This window comes from Falco peregrinus, chromosome 16, assembly GCF_023634155.1.
Source record: "Falco peregrinus isolate bFalPer1 chromosome 16, bFalPer1.pri, whole genome shotgun sequence".
In the NCBI taxonomy this organism is placed as follows: domain Eukaryota; kingdom Metazoa; phylum Chordata; class Aves; order Falconiformes; family Falconidae; genus Falco; species Falco peregrinus.
The window spans coordinates 3,981,031-4,002,274 of record NC_073736.1 but is presented as its reverse complement, the minus strand read 5'-3'; the positions used below and the strand labels follow the sequence as shown (position 1 = coordinate 4,002,274).

The following is a 21,244-nucleotide window of genomic DNA, read 5'->3' as shown; positions in this document are numbered from 1 at the left end:
TTCTCGGTTTATAATTTTTTATTAGCTGGATAGTGTACACAGTACTTACAATTGCATCTATTAAAGACCAAAATACACTTGAAAAAATGCATCATATAAAAAAAATTATAAACTTTTAACTATATACAAACTTTGCCTTAACGTTAATCTCAGTACCCTCCCACACCCATTCACAAATAAATGATTTTCTCCCCCCACTCCCCCCTTTTTAACATGCAAGGCCTTAAAGCCATTTAGCATCATTTGAGGACCATTTTCCACATCCCATTCTTTACACTCATATAAAACTGGTTTTTGATCGGTTCACCACTCCAGTGCTCTCTGGATCAATTGACCACATTTCTCCCCGAGCTGCTTCTTTTATCCTCATACACTCTTTCATGCACTCCTGAAGTGGAGTTTTTGCTCAAGTGTAGCCAATCCACAAAGAATTCTCATTTAATTACTAGAGAGGTTTGAACATGATGACATCTCCAATTTAACAAATTTACCCAGGAAAAGAAAGCAGACTTTTTTGGTAACATGTTGTTGACCGGTAACTCCAATCTCACCAAGCAAACACTACTTTTAGAAGTGATACACATAACCCAAAGCAAATGAAAAATATGACAGTAGCACTCAGGCTTTCACATCACTAAAGTATTAACGATAAAACTTCCTATATAACACAAATCCATAGGTCTTAATACACATTCTACAACAACAGATCAGAGAACCTATATATGAAGGGCTTATTGGGAGAAAAGTTCTAGCTGCTTTGAAGAAGTTTACAAGTTCTTTAAGAAAAGGATTACTCATTAAAAATAAAAACAACCAACCAAACCAAAAAACTATGTCAGAGCAATAATCTTGCTTCCCCAAGTTCCAGCTCTCAAGAGGGGGTTCTCCAGGACAGAGATTAGCTGTCAGTTGAAGACCAGAAATGGTATGGAGAGGCTGTCTTACTCCAGCACAGAAATATTCCTCCAGCCCATGAATACTCCACCGACAAAACGTACAGATGCTCTAAAAAAATATTTACAATAACGCTGCAAATTCTTTGTTATTCCTTCACTAAAAGAGAGCTACCTATTTCCTGAAATGGGTGACCTCACAAGAAATGCTAGATGAGAATTTCGTAGTCGCCAACTGAAGAAGTTAAGCACCGTGCTCTAACTGGCCAAGTATTTTAAGGCAGAAGCGACCAAAGGCACCAAAGATGCCATCAATGCAATGGAGGTAAACAAATGCCTTTTAAATCACTAGACTAAAAATCCTAATGTAAGATATACGAGCAGAGCGCTAGATTACTGATATAATTCAAAACAAAACTGAAAGAAAGATTTATTTGCATGTCAAGAACTAGGCCACCTCCTCCCATCACTGGTGTGTCAGTTTCCATCTCAGCTTCAGTTCACTACATCAGCTGTGGTAAAGGTAAGAACAAGGAACTAAAATTCAGAAAAATGAACCGAACTAAATTTAGAAAATCCAGCTGCCTAACTACAAATACCAAATCTGCATTTCTTCACTGTTCTTTAACAGGCTATGTTCCTCCACAGGTGGCTGACCTAAACATTGTCATCCTTAGTATCTGGACAAGCATACTCTTCCTCCAAGATTGCCTGCTGGAAACGTAGAATTTAATGTTTCTCCACATTTCTGCCCCCTCTTCTTGCATTCCTTCCCATCTTCTCATACTCTTAGGTCTAGTATTTTTCTTTTATGCAAAGTAAATAGTATATTCAAGGCTCTGCCCTTTTGTATCTTCCCGGTCTTCTACAACTTGCTAATTTGTCCTCCATTTTGTATTTAGTCATAATTGTGACTTAGTCACAGTGAACGGGAAAAACATAGAGGGGAGATAATATGGGTTGTATTTTTCAAGTTGCATTTACTTTTTTTTTTGTCACTTGAAAACAGAGTTCACTGAATTTAAACCAGTCTCGCCTGTCCTTGGCTGCTTTCCTCAAGAACATCTCACCCTCTGCAACTTCACCTATTCAGGTCCGTAATCACCTCCCTCAATGACAATGCCTGGCAGTTATTTCCAATCTCATGCTTAACTGCCACGATGCAGTTCTGGGTTTCAACTACAGAACACAAAAATTGGAGGAGAGAGGACTACAGCACACAGGTGATACACAGAGCATCTGTAAAACTCATTCAAGATGGCAGGAGACAGGCATGGAGAGATGCAAGTATCATCTGTTAAAATGCTTATGAACTACACCTTCCATCGCCAAATTTCAAATTAGTACAAACGGATCAAGCTTAAACTCTGTAATGAGCTACGGAATTATAGATAAAGATATGTTTTGTTGAGATACTCAGCCAGAAGTCATGAAAAAAATCCTTTTTTAAAAATGTAAGTACTCCTCCTTCATTAAGTACCACTTTTTTTTTTATTTAAAGAGGATAATCTATAAAAAGCCTCAAAGGTTCATCAGTATCTGCCTTCATTTGTTTAACAGTCCTTCAGTTACATCAGGATGAGCCGAGTTGAGTTGCCCTATGCTTCTGCTGTCATGAAACAATCCCTCACTGTGCAGAATGAGAGAATTGTAGAACTGATTTAGACCAGACATCAAGAAAAACCGTCACAGAGGCGGTCAAGTGCTATCACTATGAGATTGCAGATTTTGTGTGTCTTTTGGAGGAACCATGCACTGGACTGGCAGGTTAGAAGGAAGAGTAAAAAGAAAAAATCTCCTTTGGAAGAGATTCACTTACGTCTTAATCCCTTTTATACTAGCAACAACTCCTCTTCCAAAGCAACAACCACTGGCAATAAACAGACCAAAAAACACCCAGAGATTGCTTTTACTAATTAGATCCTTATCCCCACACATCACCCTCTCCCACCTTAATTCTTGGAACAGATACACAATATATCAAGTCCTGTAATAATCTTGAAATATTTCTATCATTGTCACTGGATGGCTGAACTTTTCCCAGAGAAGAGCTTGCTGTTTACATATTTTACAAGGTGGAACTTAAAAGAATCTCCCTTCAGTTTCTGCCAGTTCTGCCAGAAGTGCAGATGCAACAACAGGGAACAGTTCAGTTGATAATAAAATCCAAAGGTGTAAGGAATGGATGTAAATAACAAGTCTCTGCTGGGAAAACAAAGCACTGTCGCGTAGCCACGTCAGTGCTGGTCGCTATAAACTGGATTATGTCTCTGTAGAGAAGGGCCGTAACTCCAAGATGTCTTTGCTGGCCCTGCTTCAGCCTGCCAGAGTTATTGCTGATCACTGAGTCAGTGGCACACTCTCAGCCATGGCCAATCTTAATGCAAGAGGTGTTTAAAAGAAGAAAAAAAAAGGCATGAGCAGTCAGACTCTGAAATCCCTGTGCTGTATCAGAAGAGTGTACCGAGAAAGTCGTTAAGTCTCTATTTGTTGACTCAACTTCAGTTAAAATCTTGACCACACACTGAAAATGTGGTGCTTGTTCTGTAGAAAAGGATAGGCTGTGATATGGCGATTGTCCCACTGAAAGACTCACTTGATACACTGGAAAGGTAAGACAGACTTGCAGAAGGGACGGGAATTTTTTTCAGTTATTTTGATTTTCTTCAAGCAGTGGTTAGGAAACTCTGATCATCTGTGTCATTGCTTCTTCGTTGGCCTGAGTTGGATCCTACGGATACAAAATACGTACCATGTTGTAATTCAGCATTTTCCCGTAACAGCAGAGAGAATCACAGACACACAAGACTATCAAGAGGAGACACTCCTGCCACCTCCTTTGATGTCTAAACATGTCATATTTTTCCGGGGTTTTACAGGCCAGTGAAAGAGAATGGGATATATAGATCTTACTAGTTCCTAGTAATGAGTTGTTTCTGGTAATAGGGGAGACCAAGCACTGGTCTACTATTTGGGAAGGATTCTACTTCTGAGTAAGAAACAGTCTTTTGCTAAAGCCACAGGAATGCTTTAAAGCACTAATCAACAGCAGAATTTGCTAATTCTACTCTATTGTGTCCCTTCCTTTGAAAACCTGTCTTGCACTTTTTATGTAAATCAATATGCAGCTAAGAATCAGATAGCCACATTTTTTAATTTTCCATCAGATCTAAGATAAGGTGTATCTACTTTTAATTCATGTCCTTAAAAAATACTTCTGGTATGCAACCAGAAAGGCTGCAAAGACTGTATTTCTTAGGACAAATAAATACAAGCATTCTTTGTAAAACAATGTGAATATACTTCTATCAATATCACTATAATTACTCAAGGCAAATAGACACTTGCTTTCTACAAGAAGAGAGACAGAAGTTTTCTTTACAATGCCTGAAACAAATTCAAAGGAAGAAAATGACAAAGGTCAGCAGCCTAGCTCAAAAAGGAACAAATAAACAGGTACAAAGACACCTCTGAAGAACTGGAAGTGGCAGCTGTCCAAAGAACAGACAAAATTCTACTTACCTGCATATGAGGACTGTCTTTTTCCTTTGGTGAGAAGAAACGTCCACCTTCTCCCCGCTTCCTGGCCATGGCATGGCGATGCCGAGATTCATGCAAATATTTCTGCAACAATATGAAGGAAGTAATGAGAGACCAGCTTACTATTTCTAGTTCAGTATTTTCAGTAAGGCAAATTCCTGACCGCTAGAAAAGCCTACCCAGTCCCTATCCTTCCCTGAAGATAAATTGTTTACAGTAAATGCTCATTTGCAACACTGCTACACAGCTGTTCAACAATTAAGAGCACACAAAGGAAGCATGACTGCCACTAAGGGGCTTAAAAAAAATAATTCTGATGGGGCTTATGAACAACAATGATGACAACAAAAATAAATTAAAAAAACCTGAAGAACACTAGGATCCTAGTCCTCGTTTTCCAGCACAAGTGGTTTTTCTATGCCTTTCTCATAAAGCAACCCAGTATTAATCAGAGTTATTTTCTCACCCTTCTCTCTTTGGGAATTTTTCCCTCTGCTTCAAGCTTAGCACGTGCCTGCCTCCTCTTAAGGATCCGGTGATACTGCTTGGCGTTTACATAGAGGGGCTCTTCTTCCAGCATCTCTGCTCCAGGCAAAGGTATTCTCTGGATAGCCGGTACTGATCCAGCTCCAGGTACCATCTGTACAGAGAATACGTTTTTAGTACTTGTAGCTCAAAACACAAAGTGAATGCAAAAAAGTAATTAAAAAAAAAAAAAGAAAAGTTAAAATGGAAATTGTTTGGGTTTTTTCAGATAATGCACCCACTTAAATTAAAAGGAGTAATAAAGTTCTCAAACTGCAGAACAAATTTAAACAAATCAATTACTTATCAGTCGTGCTTGGGTTTTTTCCCCGATAATGGTAAAATTTCAATACAACATACGGTTCTACAACCATGTTACTGCTTCTTGTAAAATTAAGCATACAGGACATGCCCATTGCTTCCCTTTCTTTTTTGTTATCACTTATTTAATTTATATGATAATTTCAGAGCATTTCTTAAGCAAATATTACTTGTAGAGCTGCTGACATCTAGTGGGGACGAACAATGAAATACAAGTTAAAAGGCCTCACTACAAAGAAATCAGAATCGGCAGAAAAAGGCCTCTTATGAATCACAGAAACAAATACTAAGGGATCCTCAAGAAAAGCAACAGTTAATTCAATCCTTTTAAACCTCTGCTTATCAGTTAACAGCTTATTTTGAATTTCAGTTTCTAGATTTTTGAACTCGGTCTGCTGTGGTAGCAAGTACAGAATATATAGATCACAATAAGACACAGGCCATTAAAACTGAAAACTTACTGCGTTTAAACTAATGGTCAGTCTTCCCAGTAGCTACCATATTAAGGTGACATGAATCTCAGAGAACAGTCTGCGTACAGACATCTTAAACCTCAATCTTTAGAAATATCAATGGAAAGTTAAACATACCATAACCATTCCACCTGAATTGACAACATTTCCAGCAACCGGCAGCGTCACTGTGACAGTCCCTTGTCCACTACTAGTTGTATTGGTGTTGGCTCCTGTTTGGACAATTTGTGCTCCAGCCAAACTGGCTGCTGGAATGGTGATCATGCCTGTAACAGGGACTGTAACTTTAAGAAAATAAAACACAAAAGAACACACACACACACAAAAAACCAAAAAAACCAAAAACAAAACAAAAACACGCACACAAAAAGAAGGGAACACCATTAGTCCCACTTCTGTTTTTTATTCATTCATCCTTCCATAACAGGCAAAAAGATTCAGAAAAGCATTGCAAGTTATTAACTCCACCACCTGGTCCTCATACTTCCTATTTTTTGCATTTGTATCTGCACAGTAAACCTAGTGTCAGATAAGAGATCACGTACTCTCAGGTGCAAAAGCAAACATAAGCGTTTCTATTCTAACACAGAAATATTCTATTTCTATTCTTCTTGCCAAAGAAAAGAGCCATTTTTTAGTTTTCTGGGGCATGAACTGCAGACCAAATTCCTGTATAACAACATAAACATCTCTTCTTCCATTCACTATGCCAACAACTCGTATCACAGCACTCACAGCAGTACTAGCATTGCAACTCAATGTTTGACAATAATTACAAGATACAATACTATCAAAGATATTGAGAAGTTTTGACTCTTCACGCCAAAGCTCATACCTTGTTGGAGAATGGTTCCATCAGCGTTAACTGGCTGATAGACTATGGTCTGGCCTTCAGCTGCTTGTGCCACTTGCTGTCCTTGAACTGCTATTTGTTGCTGGGTCTAAACAAAAAAAAAAAAAAAAAAAAAAAAGAACACAGTAACTTTACAAATTGCTTATTTTTCAAAGTTTACAATTCCTGAATTAACACATGGCGCTTAAAGTGTTTCAGGCATCTATTTCTTTTGCTTTATTACCAGCATCAAGAAATAGGATGGAGCACAAACCAACTGTAGACAAAATACCTAAAGCACATAGAACATACTTTTTCTAACAGTGTAGTATTTAATACTGAAAGAAACAAGTTCTAGCTTTCCTGTCTCACTATGAACATGTTAAAGGAACAACTATTCTGCTTAGAAATTTGATTTTGGTCCTAAACAAAAACATCAGCAGAAAACCCAGGTATGACTAGACTACATCACAAGATGGCGCAAGTATGAAATTAGCAATACTTCATGTTTTCAACTTTCAACAAATAGACAAAAACAACCATGAACCAATAAAATACAGAAACACAATGGATAAAAAAACATGCAATCTATTTATTCTGCCCCAGAGTTATGTACAAAAACACTACAAAACCGTGAAATTTATTCTCAAGTTCTCCTCAATATTAATAATTCCTCTTTTTTTTTTTTTTTCTCCCCCTTTTTTACTTAACCGCATCTTAAGTCATTTGTTTCTCTTCCTGTTCCTCTCAAGAAAACCCTTTCATGCTGGTGCAGTTACCTGTGTCTGGCCAGCAGTAACTGCAGTCTGTGGCTGCTGTATAATGATCTGCTGGGTCTGGCCCTGCTGCCCCTGTACCTGCACAGCCTGCCCACCTTGAATCTGAATCTGACCTGGCTGGACCAACTGAATCTGTGGAAGAAAGAGTCAGAAAGGAACATTAACTATGCCTCTTATTTCTCCCTCCTTGGCCTCAGCATTACCAAATCATCTCTGAGGATGATTTACTGTTGCAAAGAAAAAGAAAGCACTGATTCTTCTCTTTTTCCATTTTAAAACGAAGATTTTAATCTTTTCCTCCCTGTGACACAGCAGTCACAACCATACAGAATAAACATAACATGCTGGTGTCATTATGCCCTAACAGTTCTCCACTGCTTACACAATAAAATGGTCAGAAGAAATAAATTTCTCACATCAAACTAAAATAGTAATACTCAGGTGAAAGAAAAATAAAAGAGGACTAAGATTTAAGATATCTGTAGAGTGTTAATTATCCAGCATACAGAGGTACTCCTGGATATATAAAAGTTGTCTTCAGCTTCGCAGAGAAGTCTTTCCACCAATATGGAACATTTGTTAGATTAAAAAAAGAGGAACTGGAATATGGTTTGAAGCTGGTTTTTAACCCAGTTACGGATTTTCCTCCAACAACCAGACTGTAAAGAACCTAACACAAAATATACTGGTTTTCTACAAAATAAATTTAAAAAAAAAAAACACTAAATAAACCTCTCAAAACACTGAAACATCACATGCCTTCCTGGACTGTGCTCAACCTGACCCCTAAATCCCATTCTCAAATCACTACAACACTTCCATTATGCCACTGTTAGAGTTTTTCCCTGTGCTTTTGAGGAACACACTTTGAGCACCTGTTTAAATTTTAAAACTGTCTTTTAGACAAATATTTCAAAATAATTACTTCTAACAGAATGCATCTTCTATACCTTCTACAGTATTACCTTCTGTGCAATGGACATGTTTAAATTCACCTTCACCCATCACATATTAGATGAACTCAAGCACAAGAGTTATTTTCAAGAAGCTTTCTTAAATAAATAAAATCCTCTTTCTGAGCCATAAATTGAGTAGGCACCAGATAACCAACTATACTGCAAGGGCCAGTTAAAATAAAAAATAAACAAACACAAAACCCCAAACCAACTCCAGCTGTATTTTAATGGACTTAATTTAAAAGGTTTGCCCCATCCCATAAAATACAAAAATCAGATACACAAACAAATTTCACTGCAAATTTCACGCAGCTCACTGCCAGATCCATTGCTGGAGAATGACCATCTCTGGCCAGTTTATTTTAAGAACACTGAGGCAAATGCACTATCTGACAAGGCGAAAACATCACAGTTCATTCTCTGCAATTTATCTTAAATAAAATGAGGGTTATCTCACCTGCTGCAATCCCTGTGTTCCAGAAACCGGGACTTGCATGATTGTCTGGCCCTGACCCCCAGGCACAGCCTGCACCATGATTGGCTGGCCAGTTGATGTGATCAGTTGACCTCCGCTTACTTGTACCATTAGTGGTTGACCCTGCACCTAGGAAATGGGAGAAAAAACCAAAAAGAACAATGAAAAAGTCTGGTGACATGAAGCCAGAAAGTGAAGTGGCCACCACATGAGGCTAAGTGCTTACCTATTTTAACGCAGTGACCAGAGAAACTGAGCAACAGTCACTAACCTGGGTTCATAATCAACATCAAATACCTTTAGTTTCTAAAACTTTCCATTATTAGCTACTGCACTTAGTATAAGGATCTTTTTCTGTTGCAGTCCAACCAAAATTTCCACGGCTAATTGCAGCAGAGTATGAAAAGCATGGCTAAACTTTCCAGACATAGTAACTACCTTTATGCACAGCCCAAGAGCAAAGCGTAATAAGAGAAACTTCATTATCCACACAATTATTCCTAATTTTTAACTGATGTTCCTAATGAGAAAGCTCTAAATAAGCTAATTCTGACTAAGAGATTCTGAGGTAGCTTCAACTCTCTCCAATTAAATGCTTTGAACATTTCCATTTCCTAACTGATATGTAGCATGTGACATTCTTATAGTGCCACTTAACCGTGAAAAGGTTCTCTGAATGTAACAACACAAAATGTAGTTCAGTAAGGAAGAGCGAAATAGAATGAGCAGCAGCTCCCTCTTGGCCCAACAAGGCTTACAGCAGACTTATAAATCTGGCATAAGAGTCTCGGTGCTCTTGAACCAGGTATGTCTCTGTCACTAGGAAAAAGGCCAATGAAAAGAAAATCAAGGGGGAAACCTCTCTGTTTTAACACTCTTACCCACTAAGCCCCCAAACTCCCCAAAATATATTTTTCAAAATACCACCATACCTCCATGGCTTAAATGTGAAATGAGTCTGATGAACTAGGTCATCACTTTACCACGCTCTAAGTTAGTTAGAAACAAGAGCAACACGTGATAAAAAAAATCACCAACTTCTTGGGGTTTTTTACTTCTACATTTCAAGACTACGCGCTAGCAAACGCTGACTCTTCAAGAACTGTAGAATACCAGGCTAAATATCAGTACAGATTTTCAGCACATACTGAACTACCTACAAAAACCTTCACTTTGCATAGTTCAAATTATAAGTTAGTGAATTATATGCTAACACATCCACAGAAACAACCACAGCTGCACCTCAGTGATCAACGCCCTGCATAGAATGTTATGACTCTACAGGTCACCCAACATCCTTGCAACACTGTGCTGTTCCTCAGCCTTGTAACTATCAAGTACAAAACCCTAACAAAAATGAGTAAGTACTTGTTTTGTATTACCACAGGGAGAGAGAGGGGGGGGTAAGCATGCTCATGTCAGCCACCGAGAAGCACAGTCAGCAGTACAATACCCAATTAGCAGAAAGAAAAATGATACATTCCAGGATTCTTGTTAATGCACTAGAACAAGCCAAAAAAAAAAAAAAGGGGGGGGGGGGGGCGGGGGATGGGGGGGACACGACACGCATATAATGATGACCAGGAGGCCACAGTGACCCAAGCAATTCAAGTCAGCCAGCTTTTCATATTTTAACTCTGAACATAAAAAATGCTGTGTTCAACTTGACACCTGGGCAAGACCATCCCAGCCTTTTAGAAAACCTCCTCCTCCGAAGACTTAAAAAACAAAGAAAACTAAAATACTGAGTGAAAAATGCACAACTAAGCTGCTGCAGCTATCCAGGATTTATTGACTCCTTTAAAAGCCTCCTATGTGAGCTAATGAAATTAAGTTTGCAAGACAGAAAATACTTCACATTGAAACAAATCAGCAAAAAACTTGCATTTCTTTCCAGTTTGTGATGCATTTACTGTTAGAGTACATACTTCTCCTGGGTTTCCCTGTGTTGTTCACATGTAAATAAGAGGCCAATATTGCCCTCTGGCGCCCCTTTTAATCACAGATGAAAAAGTTTCACTCTTCAAGCTCATGGGTCATCCACCACCTTTCTGTCTTTCATGTAGTGAAGACACAGAACTACTCACAGGATATAAGAAGTCTAATCTCCTTGAAACTAGAAGAAATCTCTGGATTGTATCGCTTGACTGTCACTTCCTCGTCTTGGTGGTTTTTTCCTTTTAAATCCCATTCCAACCTCTATTCACTTTCAGAATTACAGCAGCATGAATTCATGAATGCATCAGGGTGTCTGCCGTGCAGCTGAGTTCCAATGAAAAGCTATAATCCCCAGCACTTCACTGGAAACCCGACCGCTAGCGTAAAGCACAGCTACTACTGCTAACAAATTTTCCTGTTCCTATTTCAAACCCTGGAAAAAACACAGCATTAGATATGTGGCGATGGTGAGAGTCATGCAGTGCTCACAAACACAATTAGAGAGATCACCACTACCTGGAGGGTCTGGACTTGCTGGCCTGAGGCGGATGCCACCTGGGCCTCAGTCTGCAGCTGGACAGCAGTGACACCACCCTGCTGCTGGGAATAGGAACAGGAATAGCTTGAAACATGGAAATGCACAGCTCTGACAAGAGACGACGACACTTTGCTGGAAGAGGGTGAATTTAAATTTCATACACACTGCTCTTGGAACGTAAGGCACGTGAATACGTTTAGCAAACCTGAGAATGGAATACCAACAAAACTGCATGTGATACTGACAGGCTGCAATATCCTGAACAAAAATCGCTTACAAAGCACATGAAAGATTATTTCCTAGAATTTAAAATCTCATCTTCAGTGGTTTTGGACTGCTATCTTTCTGCTTAACATTTCCTTTCACTGCCCAGGTTTCTTACTGTGAAGAGGTTCCAGATTTTTGTCAGACTTACTAATTACAATAAAGGCTATAAATTCCTTTCTGCACAGAACAGCAGCACAGATGACTACAGTCTAAGCTTCATCTATGTCACCCCTGCATCAATGTCTTCCCACCACTGACCTTGAAGGACAATCTTGAGAGGTTGCAAGAGCAGTTAAATCTAGAAGCCTTTTCTATCTTTAGCCTCTTTAGTAAGAGTCCAAAAATAATCTGTGTTAGCATTTGGGAGATGAAGGACATCTCTCTACTAAAAGCTGTACTACAACAAGCCTGTTTAAAAAAAATATTTTACAAAAACATGTCATGTCAAATACATCAAGGCTTTAAGAGTGTGTACTAAAAAGGAAGCCAGTATGTTTTTACCTCCCTTTTACCTACAAAGTGTCAATAAACCCAAACGTATCTTTGGTTATCTGCTAGAAGCAGCTATTTTTGATAATTCTTAATATGTAATTTTTAAACCTCAAGAACAATCTTGTTCTGACTGAAAAAGTCAACTTTAGCTAAGTTCAATGGAAGAAGCTGGTCCCCACTATCACTCAAACAGGCTGATGACAAACCAAAGTATCTCTCACTGAAAATATAATCCAGTGGCTCGTTCATTTGCATGACAAAACTAAGAAACTCCTCTTGCCTTGAACTAGAACAAACATAAGATGCAACAAAAACTCAGCAGCAGCACAGCTCATCTGAAAATGCATTACTGTATCTGAATGTGTAAAGCTTAACAACAGAAAAATCTGTAAGCCCTTAAAAAAATGCAGCCCTACGCATCTGCATATTATAACATGAAGTAGAAACTTTCTGGAATGGATCAATTCATTCAAGGCTACACGTTTTGTTGCAAATCCTGTACTGTGTGTTTGTTTTGATGTACCTGTATTTCTAAAACAAATTATCTCAATAAATATTTCTTCTGAGAAAGCCGGAGAAAGCCTCTAGGGGCTTGAACAAAACCTATTTCAATTTGGGGAAGGAATCTACGTTGTTTCTTGTGGACAACTGACTATTTCTATTAATAGTCTGTTTCCTCCATTTTCAGAGAGGATTTTTTACCTTACTCATCTCACTACCAGTTTGCAAACTCCCTACTACACTGAAATTCGGTAACTTGTAGATCTGCATTTTTATTCATATTATAAAAAGTGTTTTTTTTAAAAAAAAACATATTTACTCTTGACTTCAAGTCAAGTCAGATCACTGATCTGGTGACAAAAGTCAGGTAAACACATACCCAGACAGTATCATGAAGCATCTTGCTGGTTCCATGAAACTCTGACAAGTACAGAAAGATTTGTAACTCGGCACTGGCAATGCAAGCTCACCCGTTATCACTTCCCATACCTGCTGCTGAATCTGTCCAGCCTGCACAACGATCTGCTCTGTGGAACTGTTACTATTCGCTGTGTACTGCTCCATAGTGCTTCAGTTCCAACACGGTAAAAGGCACACCTCAGTCTGTGTATCTGGCAAGGCAAGTTAAAAAGGCACATGATTATAGTCCTAAGGTTTGAAATTTGTATTATCTTACAGTAGCTGAAAAGCAAACCATCTGCTGACATTGAGGACAGAGCCACAGAGTAAGAGCCAGTTTAATCAAGGACATACCTCTTTCATAATGTTGAGTAACAAAACTAGAATTGTAATTTCAAGAACACCTAACGTGACTGAGAAACAAAAAGTATCTCAACCTCAATTCTGTCATTATCTTCAGTGAATCAAACAGTAGCCGTGAGCCTGTCTCTCTTGCTATTTTACCCCTGGAGTTTGCATAGTCTGGGCTACAGACAGTTGCCTACACCGCGTATTGGTGGAGGAGAGGGGTGTTATTGCTAAAAAACTTGACAAAATACAAAGTTTAGGTGTAAAACCAAACTATATTTCAAGAATTCAACACGGCTAAATGAAACTCTCTCTCCTTCCCCAACTACACAGCACCCCCTCCTCATAGCTCTTTCTCCTCTTACTTTCATATATTTTGAAAATAGCCAGCAGACTTCTTGCTGCCTCCACCCTTTAACTGCCTCTCATTCCTTGGACCCTTGCCTACACATACGAAGAACACACTGTTGAAATAAAGTACTCGGTTCCATTACCTCCTTTCTCCCTCACATTTCTCCTCGGTTGATCAACAAGGGAAGAACTCTTACTATTACTTTGAATGAAGTATTTCATTTACGCTATAATTGAACAAATACCTACTACGTTAGTGCAAAAGCAGCCTGTAACTTTAATAAAAGAAGTCTGAAGCAACAAAAAAACAGGATCCTTCAGTTTTCAAAGAAACACACAAAACATTTCGTCAAAAGCTTAACTGTAACAGTTGCTGTAGTTACTACTGTAATGACACCTCTCACACTTCCTGCTCTTTAAAACATTATTTGTACTTCAGTGTCTGGCATTTATCCTAAGAACACTTCAGTTTTTCAACTTACTCCTCACTGTGGCCTAAGAAGACATACAATCATTTCACATTTTGTTACTTTCTTGCTTGTTAATGCTAAATGTCACTTACCTGCAAACCCACCCAATTAACCAGTATGTATCACAACAGTCCAGAAGCATGTTCGTTACAGGGGACGTAATACTCAGCCGCAATAATGTAAGAACTTTCTCTGTCCCTATCAGATCTTTTGTTCAGAATAAGGACCTATGTGGTGATGCTAACCCTGGAGATCACAAAGATAATCTCAGCCACAGCACCGAAAGGCACTACACCTTACTGCATTTTTAACTCTATCCTTGGCTCACTTAGGAACAGTTTTTCACAGCCTGACAGACTAAAAGAAGATAAACATTCTTTCTGAAGATGATGCTGCCTTCCAAGGTTCCCATTTCGATTTTGCACTGTATGGTTTCTGCCCCAAATGCCTGGGGACCTGTCAGAAAACAGCTCCCACATTTCACTCTTCAGGGAAGTTATTTCAATAGCAAGCACAGGATGCCAGTAAACCAGTTGCCAGAAGTTCTCCAGCTTCCTTAACACCACAACCAATAATCAAGCACAGGCGTACCTCTACTAGGGAATGCTTCTTTACAGACCCCCACATCAGGCCCCTGTCTTGTTTATTTAAACTATTAACAGCATTGTGATCTTAACAATCTGCACCAGCTGTGGCTAGCCAAAGTTAGAAAAATTTACACCGGCTTGATCATGGTCCTCCAAGGGATTATTTCATTCCCTTCATTAAAACACAGCGCACTGGCGTTACTGTACCAAAGTTAAATTTTAAAGACCGGTGATCTGCTTTGATGGTATGCTCCTCCCATAGCTGATCTCACCAGCCAGCTCCGCCTCACTAGGCCCGTCTGGGCTGAAAATGACTTCATGTTCTAGTTCTGTCAGCATATATTCATATACGTACACACACACACACATATATATATGAGGCTATAGAAGCTATATCGAAAACCGTTCCCTCAGCAGATGAGCTATGCCGAGAACAACGTAGCGTGACAAACCGTGCTAGGACTTGAGCTAGCTCAAAAGCCTCATTATTAAATGTGTTGCATCCTGAAGCAACGTTACTAAACGGGCAGAAGTTTCTAGGGCAGACCCTGTCCACCTACCCGTGCGATCGCTGTCCTCTAAGGACACCAGCAGAGGACAGACACGCAGACGAAGCCAAAGACAGGATTTAACTAAAGAGCAGCACGGGCAGGCCACGCTCTTATCTCCCACTGCTGAGCAGAGTAAAACATCTGGTTCCCAGATTTTGTTTTCCAACCTCCTTATAACACATGCATGTCAGGGAGTTCACCCAGGGACGCTTTTATTTTGCTGCGGCAAGCCAGCCTCAAAGCTGGTCATTTTCTCGGCGGGCTGAGCAGGTGGAGCCCTGCCAGGAGGGAGGGGAAGGCCTGGCAGCCCCCCGCCCCGCAAAGGGCACTTTGTCCTGGCGGAGCAGCACGTGGCCGGCGACATTCGGCGCCCAGGTGCGCTGAGAGGAGGCGGGAGCGCCCCCCGCACCCCCGGGTGAGGGGAAGGGGGGGGCAGCGGCCTGCCCCACCTCCCACGGGCAAGGCGGGGGGGGGGGGGAAGGAGGAGGAGGAGGAGGAGCAGCCCGGGCTGCCCGCGGCCCATCTGTCAGCTGGGCCGGCGGGGAGGCTCACCCGCTCCGCTCCCCCCGCCCGGCCGGTGGAGGGCGGGGCCCTGCCGGCTCCCGTCCCAGCGGCCCCGCACGGGAGGCCTGTCCCCGCCGCGGAGGCCGGGCCCGCCGCGCGCCTCCCCTCCGCGGCCCAGGCCGCGCCCGCGCCTTCTCCTCCATCGCAGCCGCCCTCGGCCCCGCGCCAGCACCTCCCGGTACACCCCACCCGCCCCGGGCCCTCTCCTCCCGCGGTGCGGAGCCCCCGAGCCCTCTCCCCCCGGCCAGCCCCCCGCCCCCGGAGCGGCCGGGCCCCGTCCCCTCGCCTCCCCCAGTGCCCGGCCGGCCGGCCCCGGCCCTGCGAGCGGCCTCCTGACTGGTCACTCGGCCCCGCCAATCCCGGCGCTGGGGCCGGCGCTCGGGGGCTCCATATTGGCTGCTCGCACTCACCGTGCCTCGCTCCCCCGGTTCGGGTCCCGCGCTGATTGGCTCCGCTACCGGTCCCCGAAACCCAATCAGCGCCTCCACTCAGCCGCCGCGCAAAATGGCGCCCAACCCCGAACAAAGGCGAGAGAGGGGGCGGGCACGGGCGGCGCAGGCGCATGGCGGCGCCCGCCCCGGATGGCTCCGCCTCCCTCGCCGCGGCCCTCAGCGTCAGGCCCCGCCTACTTGCGGTTACTGCGCCTGCGCTTGGGGCCGGCGCCGCCAGCAACGCGCATGTGCAGGATGTGACCCCGCCCCTTTCTCCTCCTAATTCAGGCTCCGCCCCCCTCGTCCTACGCATGCGCCGGGGGGCTGCCCTGCGGAATGTTCTGGGCGAGTATCATAGAGAGGCCGTTCCTCCCGCCTGCCTAGAGAGGCGACCCAGGGCGGCCATTTTGCTGTGACGAGGAGGCCGCGGCGGCGGACCGGAGCGGGGCGTGGGTTGGCTGATGTGGGGAGCGCTGGGGAGGTTCTTCGTGGCGCAAGCCCAGGCCCAGCGGATCGTTCTTCGCACCGCGCCCGCGGGTGTGGCCGGCTGAGGGGTTTCCTGACGGGGCAGGGGTGATTTGGAGAAGGATGGAGGGCCTGTGGGTGCCGGTTGAGTGGTGACCCTGCTCTGGGGCCTCCTTGCGCCTGGCGGGCTGGAGCTGTGGGGCTGAAGTGGGAAAGCTTGTGCCATGCTGTTCAGGCGTTTGGGCCTCCTCCTTTGATGTTTTCAAGGGGTGTCTTGGCCATCCCAGCAGTCCCACAGAAAAAGCAGGTTTAGCTGTGCACCATGTGGCACGCTAGCTTCTTGCCTAGTTTGGGGTTCCTAATAACTCTGTTTTTCTCTCATCTTTCCAGCTGCAGGAGTCTTCACCATAGCCCACGTTACCATGGCCACCCACTTGTCCAAGGATCACGAGGAGAGAGTGCGTAGAAAATGCATTATGTCGGTTACCGCTGTGATGCATGTCTCTGTAAAGAGGCCCAATTACCTGACAGTTGGCCGTATACCATGTAGCTTTTTGGAGGAAAGTAGGTGATATTGCTAAGTTCTTGTGCTTTTGTGCTTATGTCAGTGATGGAGATGCTGCACAACAGCACAGAGCTTACCCGCTTAACTAAATGAGGATATCCAGCACTGACACGCTCTAGTATGCTGAAGGTGTGCGCTAATCCCGTTGTACTCTATGACAAAATTTTCCTTTTTAAGCATTGATTTTGTAAAAGTAACTACTGAGCTGCCGTGGGATACTCATAACTGATCTTGTAGGAAAGATTGTTAGCTGTATATTGGGTTGGTAATTCATGCCAGCTTGTGCAGTTGTGAGCTGAATCTTAATGCGTTACACTTCAGTGTACAGGCTTGTCAGATTCCCTGTTCTTTGAGTCTGCACTCTTAGCTCCGTTTTACTTACCCTTCTGTTTGTGTTGCTTTCCAGATCAAATGTGTTAAGGGGGACCTTTTCTCATGCCCCCAGACGGACGCATTGGCTCATTGCATCAGTGAGGACTGTCGCATGGGTGCAGGCATAGCTGTTCTTTTTAAGAAAAAGTTTGGAGGCGTACAAGAGCTGTTGGATCAACGTGAGTGATACACGTGGGGTGGACATGCAGGAGCTGAAGGGAAAACCTTGATTTCCAGCAGTAAGGGTATTCCAAGCTACTTGGGGTGCAGGGGGCATTATGCAGTGGAGTGTAGCTGTTTTAAAAATACCTTAATTTCTTCACTTCAGAAAAGAAGACTGGGGAGGTGGCAGTTCTCCGAAGAGACGACCGATACATTTACTACCTGGTAAGAGTGGGACATCACTCAGGCACTTCCTTGTAACTAAACTATATTAGATAGGATGAAGGGGGGTTTAATAGCCCTGGTTTTTCAGGGTATGTCCTTCTAAATAAGGGATGTGAGATGTATTACTCAAATATTGCTAGTTGAGGAGAAGCCAAGCTGTCTTGGGTATATATGTTTAAACTTTAAATGGGAAGAACTATGTGCTAAATTACACTATTTTAAGCTGTGAAACATACTTCTTTCCCCAAGGCGTCTTGTCTTCATGGTGGCAAGCCTGGGTGTGGAGTTTCAGAGCATAGTGGAATATGTTTTTTAAAAAAGAATGTGGTTTGCAGTGATCATGCTGGAGGCACAGCTGACCTTTTACATGTAACATGTATACTTAGATTACGAAGAAGAAAGTTTCTCACAAACCAACATATGAGACTATGCGAAAGAGTTTAGAAGCCATGAAAGCTCACTGTCTGAACAATGGAGTTACTGACATTTCCATGCCTAGGTAAGAAAACTAGTTACTGCAGTGTAAATACTGAGAGATGATCCCCTGCTGTGAAATAAGAGTTCCAAATATCCACTTCTATTCAACTCTTCTGTTCAATTGTGCAAATGAAATTTGCATTTCCCAATGCGTTTAAATGATAGCAAAACACAGGCTTGGTTGCTTCCTTATTTTAACTGCATTACGTTGGTTTATGGTGAGCTGAGTTAGTGCTACATAGAATTGTAGCTGCTTCAAGGGCTGGTTCATAGCATGCTCCAAAAGAGGCCATTACAGTTGTTTTGATGTCTTATTTTCCAGGATTGGATGTGGACTTGACCGCCTGGAATGGGATAAAGTTTCAGCAATACTTGGGGAAGTGTTTGAAGACACAGATATAAAGATCACAGTTTACACGCTGTGAGCGAAAGAGTTTAAAGAGAGCCCCATTTCCCTTTCTTTCAGGAGTGGAAACCTGTTAAAATGATTAGGGGGGAAACTGCATGCTGAGCACATTCTTTGTCTGAGCATAGCTCACTCTCGTATCGTCACTGGCAGTGGCTTTTATCAACAACAACAAAAAAGCTCCAGAGCAGCTAATTTGGGAGGTGGTGCTCAGGGAGGCTGCGAAGAGGGCAGGCAGTTGGTGGTGTGCTAACCCTACAGCAGTTCCCAGTCTACCCCCACAAGCCACCAGATGTCACTGGTCCTCCACAGAGCACCTGCCTGTGCTGGAGCTTCTACTTAGAGCTGACAGTTCCTGTGCAGAGTGAAATTGGAGCTGTCTGTTGCTTAGGTATTTGTTGGTTTGTAGTTATGGTTGATAATGATGAGCTGTGGAGCCCTGTCGCTTTTTTTTTTTTAAGTTTTGGAATGTTTATATCTGGCATACAGTTCACAGGATAATTGTTACAGGATTAAAAACTTAATTTCTACCTTCTGGCCATAAATACAATTTTCTGTTAGGAGATTGTACTCACTTAAGAATTAGGCTGTCAACATTAAATAAATTGCTCTTCAGTAATCTGCTGTCGGATCAGAGCACAGTCCTTTTGGAAAACATACCGATGTCTGTCTGTGTTGTGGCTATGTGCTAGAGGGGAAGCCACATTTTGAAGGCAAACACTCAAAAAAAACACCTTTTGGGTGCATTTTCTACTGTGTAATTGCTGTGGTTTTCAGAACTCAGTTTTCTGAGAATCCGCATGTTTGAATCCACACTGTCAAAAGTCTTAGCATGGAGTTTAAGGTTGATTTTTTCCTATTTCTTTTTTTAACTGCATTTGTAATTTAGCTGTTATACGTAGGTTGCTGTTTGATGTCACCAACAGCAGAAGCAAATCAGTAATATGGTTTATCAGATCGTTGGTAAACACTTGATTTTGGAAAGTTTGGTTCTGGTACCAAAGAAGTACTGTGTACTCTGCATTTCCTTTATGTTTGGTTTTTCCCACCCTCCCAAAGTAACAGATCTTTCGGACTTTGCGTACTGGATGGCCAGAAGAATGCCAGATGTACTGAATAAACCTAAAAGATGGGACATAACAGTTGAGAAATTTGTAGTATACCATAGGGTTCCTAATTGGTTTTCACTATTAATTGAATGGTAGAGTGTTTTCTGTTCTTAGCATTGTGGTTAGTCTGTATTGTGTGGTTTCTTTGCTGATGCAGCTCTGCAAATCCTGTTTGTGTCTTTAAGAGCTTCATATTATTTCCCTGTTTGTTGATCATCTTTTGTAAACTTGGTTTTGGTGGATAATTACTGTAGCTAAATACGCAACTGGAAAAAAAAATAAACTCGGTAAGATACACAGGAACATGGATTATTGAGCTAATCAGGAGTGGGCATCAAGACTGCTCAGTGATTTAGTCCTTACACTTTTTTTTTTTTTTTAATGTAGTGACAAAGAGATGAAACCCATAGTGGCTTCACAAAGGTGTTCTCACTGCTGCACGTTTTTTCAGCCTTGAAAATTTATGCCAAGAGTTTAGTGCAGTTGACTGAGGTAAGAGATGGGTGCAGTCAGCAGTTTTACATGTCTGCGTCTAGCATCCTTCCAGCTTGTGACAGTGCAGGAGAATCATAGGATCACCACAGATCGGGTTGAAAGGGACCTTAAAGATACGTAGTTCCCACCCCCTGCCACGGGCAGGGACATCTTTCACTAGACCATGTTTCTCCAAGCCCCATCCAGCTTGACCTTGAATGCTTCCAGGGATGGGGCACCCACAGCTTCTATGGGTGACCTGTTCCCAGTGCCTCGCCACCCTCATGATAAAGTATCTAACCTAAATCTACCCTCTTTCAGTTTAAAACAGTTACCCCTTGTCTTAACACTTCAGGCCCTATTAAAAAGTGTATCCCCATTTTTCTTACAAGCCCCATTTAAGCACTGGAAGGCTGGTAAAGGTTTCCTGGAGCCTTCTCCAAGCTGAACAACCCCAACCCTCAGCCCGTCCTTATAGGAGAGGTGCTCCAGCCCTCTGACCTTCTTCATGGCCTCTGGGGTTTCTCCGTCAGGTCCAGGAGAAACCAAGGAAGAACCGGTTGGAAGAACAAACCCTATCTGACTCAGTTTCTTAGCCAGTGTGTGTCCCCCATGACCCCTTACTTGGTCTGTGCCTAGTTTTAGGTGGAAAGTGATAGGCCCATATTTTCGTGTCTCCCACGCTTGTATGTACTCTTGAAATTTTTTTGGCATGTAGTAATTCTCTCTTCTCGTTATGCTGCGCTTTGCCTAGGAAA

General features: G+C 42.4%; 2 protein-coding genes across 20 annotated transcripts; one reads left to right on the top strand and one right to left on the bottom strand.

Moving 5' to 3' along the window:
* NFYA (nuclear transcription factor Y subunit alpha) lies at positions 1-16,382 on the bottom strand. 17 transcript variants are annotated; one of them, XM_055819595.1, is made up of 10 exons: positions 16,211-16,382; positions 13,020-13,141; positions 11,246-11,332; positions 8,777-8,923; positions 7,364-7,495; positions 6,588-6,693; positions 5,870-6,030; positions 4,900-5,073; positions 4,416-4,517; positions 1-3,624 (listed from the first exon to the last, which is right to left on the bottom strand). In XM_055819595.1, the coding sequence occupies exons 2-10, from the start codon at positions 13,092-13,094 to the stop codon at positions 3,571-3,573; spliced, it is 1,038 nt and encodes a 345-aa protein (XP_055675570.1). In that variant the 5' UTR covers positions 13,095-13,141; positions 16,211-16,382; the 3' UTR covers positions 1-3,570. The 17 variants fall into 17 exon arrangements, with proteins under 17 accessions (XP_055675570.1, XP_055675566.1, XP_055675571.1 ...); XM_055819591.1 differs by having other exon boundaries at positions 5,870-6,036; positions 16,211-16,379; XM_055819596.1 differs by having other exon boundaries at positions 5,870-6,018; positions 16,211-16,379.
* OARD1 (O-acyl-ADP-ribose deacylase 1) lies at positions 15,766-20,309 on the top strand. 3 transcript variants are annotated; one of them, XM_055819609.1, is made up of 6 exons: positions 15,766-15,978; positions 17,087-17,154; positions 17,668-17,812; positions 17,962-18,020; positions 18,407-18,519; positions 18,820-20,309. In XM_055819609.1, the coding sequence occupies exons 2-6, from the start codon at positions 17,119-17,121 to the stop codon at positions 18,920-18,922; spliced, it is 456 nt and encodes a 151-aa protein (XP_055675584.1). In that variant the 5' UTR covers positions 15,766-15,978; positions 17,087-17,118; the 3' UTR covers positions 18,923-20,309. The 3 variants fall into 3 exon arrangements, with proteins under 3 accessions (XP_055675584.1, XP_027645569.2, XP_027645572.1); XM_027789768.2 differs by lacking the exon at positions 15,766-15,978 and adding an exon at positions 16,611-16,768; XM_027789771.2 differs by lacking the exon at positions 15,766-15,978 and having other exon boundaries at positions 17,152-17,260.
* The last annotated feature ends 935 nt before the right edge of the window (positions 20,310-21,244 follow it).

Bases quoted from the DNA above. Each gene is read 5' to 3' on its own strand.
- NFYA (XM_055819591.1), bottom strand. From the start codon at position 13,094: ATGGAGCAGTACACAGCGAATAGTAACAGTTCCACAGAGCAGATCGTT. The intron at 6,694-7,363 runs GTAACTGCACCA...TTTTTTGTTTAG, and splicing joins TTACTGCTGGCCAGACACAG to ACCCAGCAACAAATAGCAGT. The intron at 6,037-6,587 runs GTATGAGCTTTG...ATTTTCTTAAAG, and splicing joins TGGAACCATTCTCCAACAAG to TTACAGTCCCTGTTACAGGC.
- OARD1 (XM_027789768.2), top strand. From the start codon at position 16,693: ATGTGGGGAGCGCTGGGGAGGTTCTTCGTGGCGCAAGCCCAGGCCCAG. The intron at 17,155-17,667 runs GTGCGTAGAAAA...GTTGCTTTCCAG, and splicing joins CCAAGGATCACGAGGAGAGA to ATCAAATGTGTTAAGGGGGA. The intron at 18,520-18,819 runs GTAAGAAAACTA...CTTATTTTCCAG, and splicing joins ACTGACATTTCCATGCCTAG to GATTGGATGTGGACTTGACC.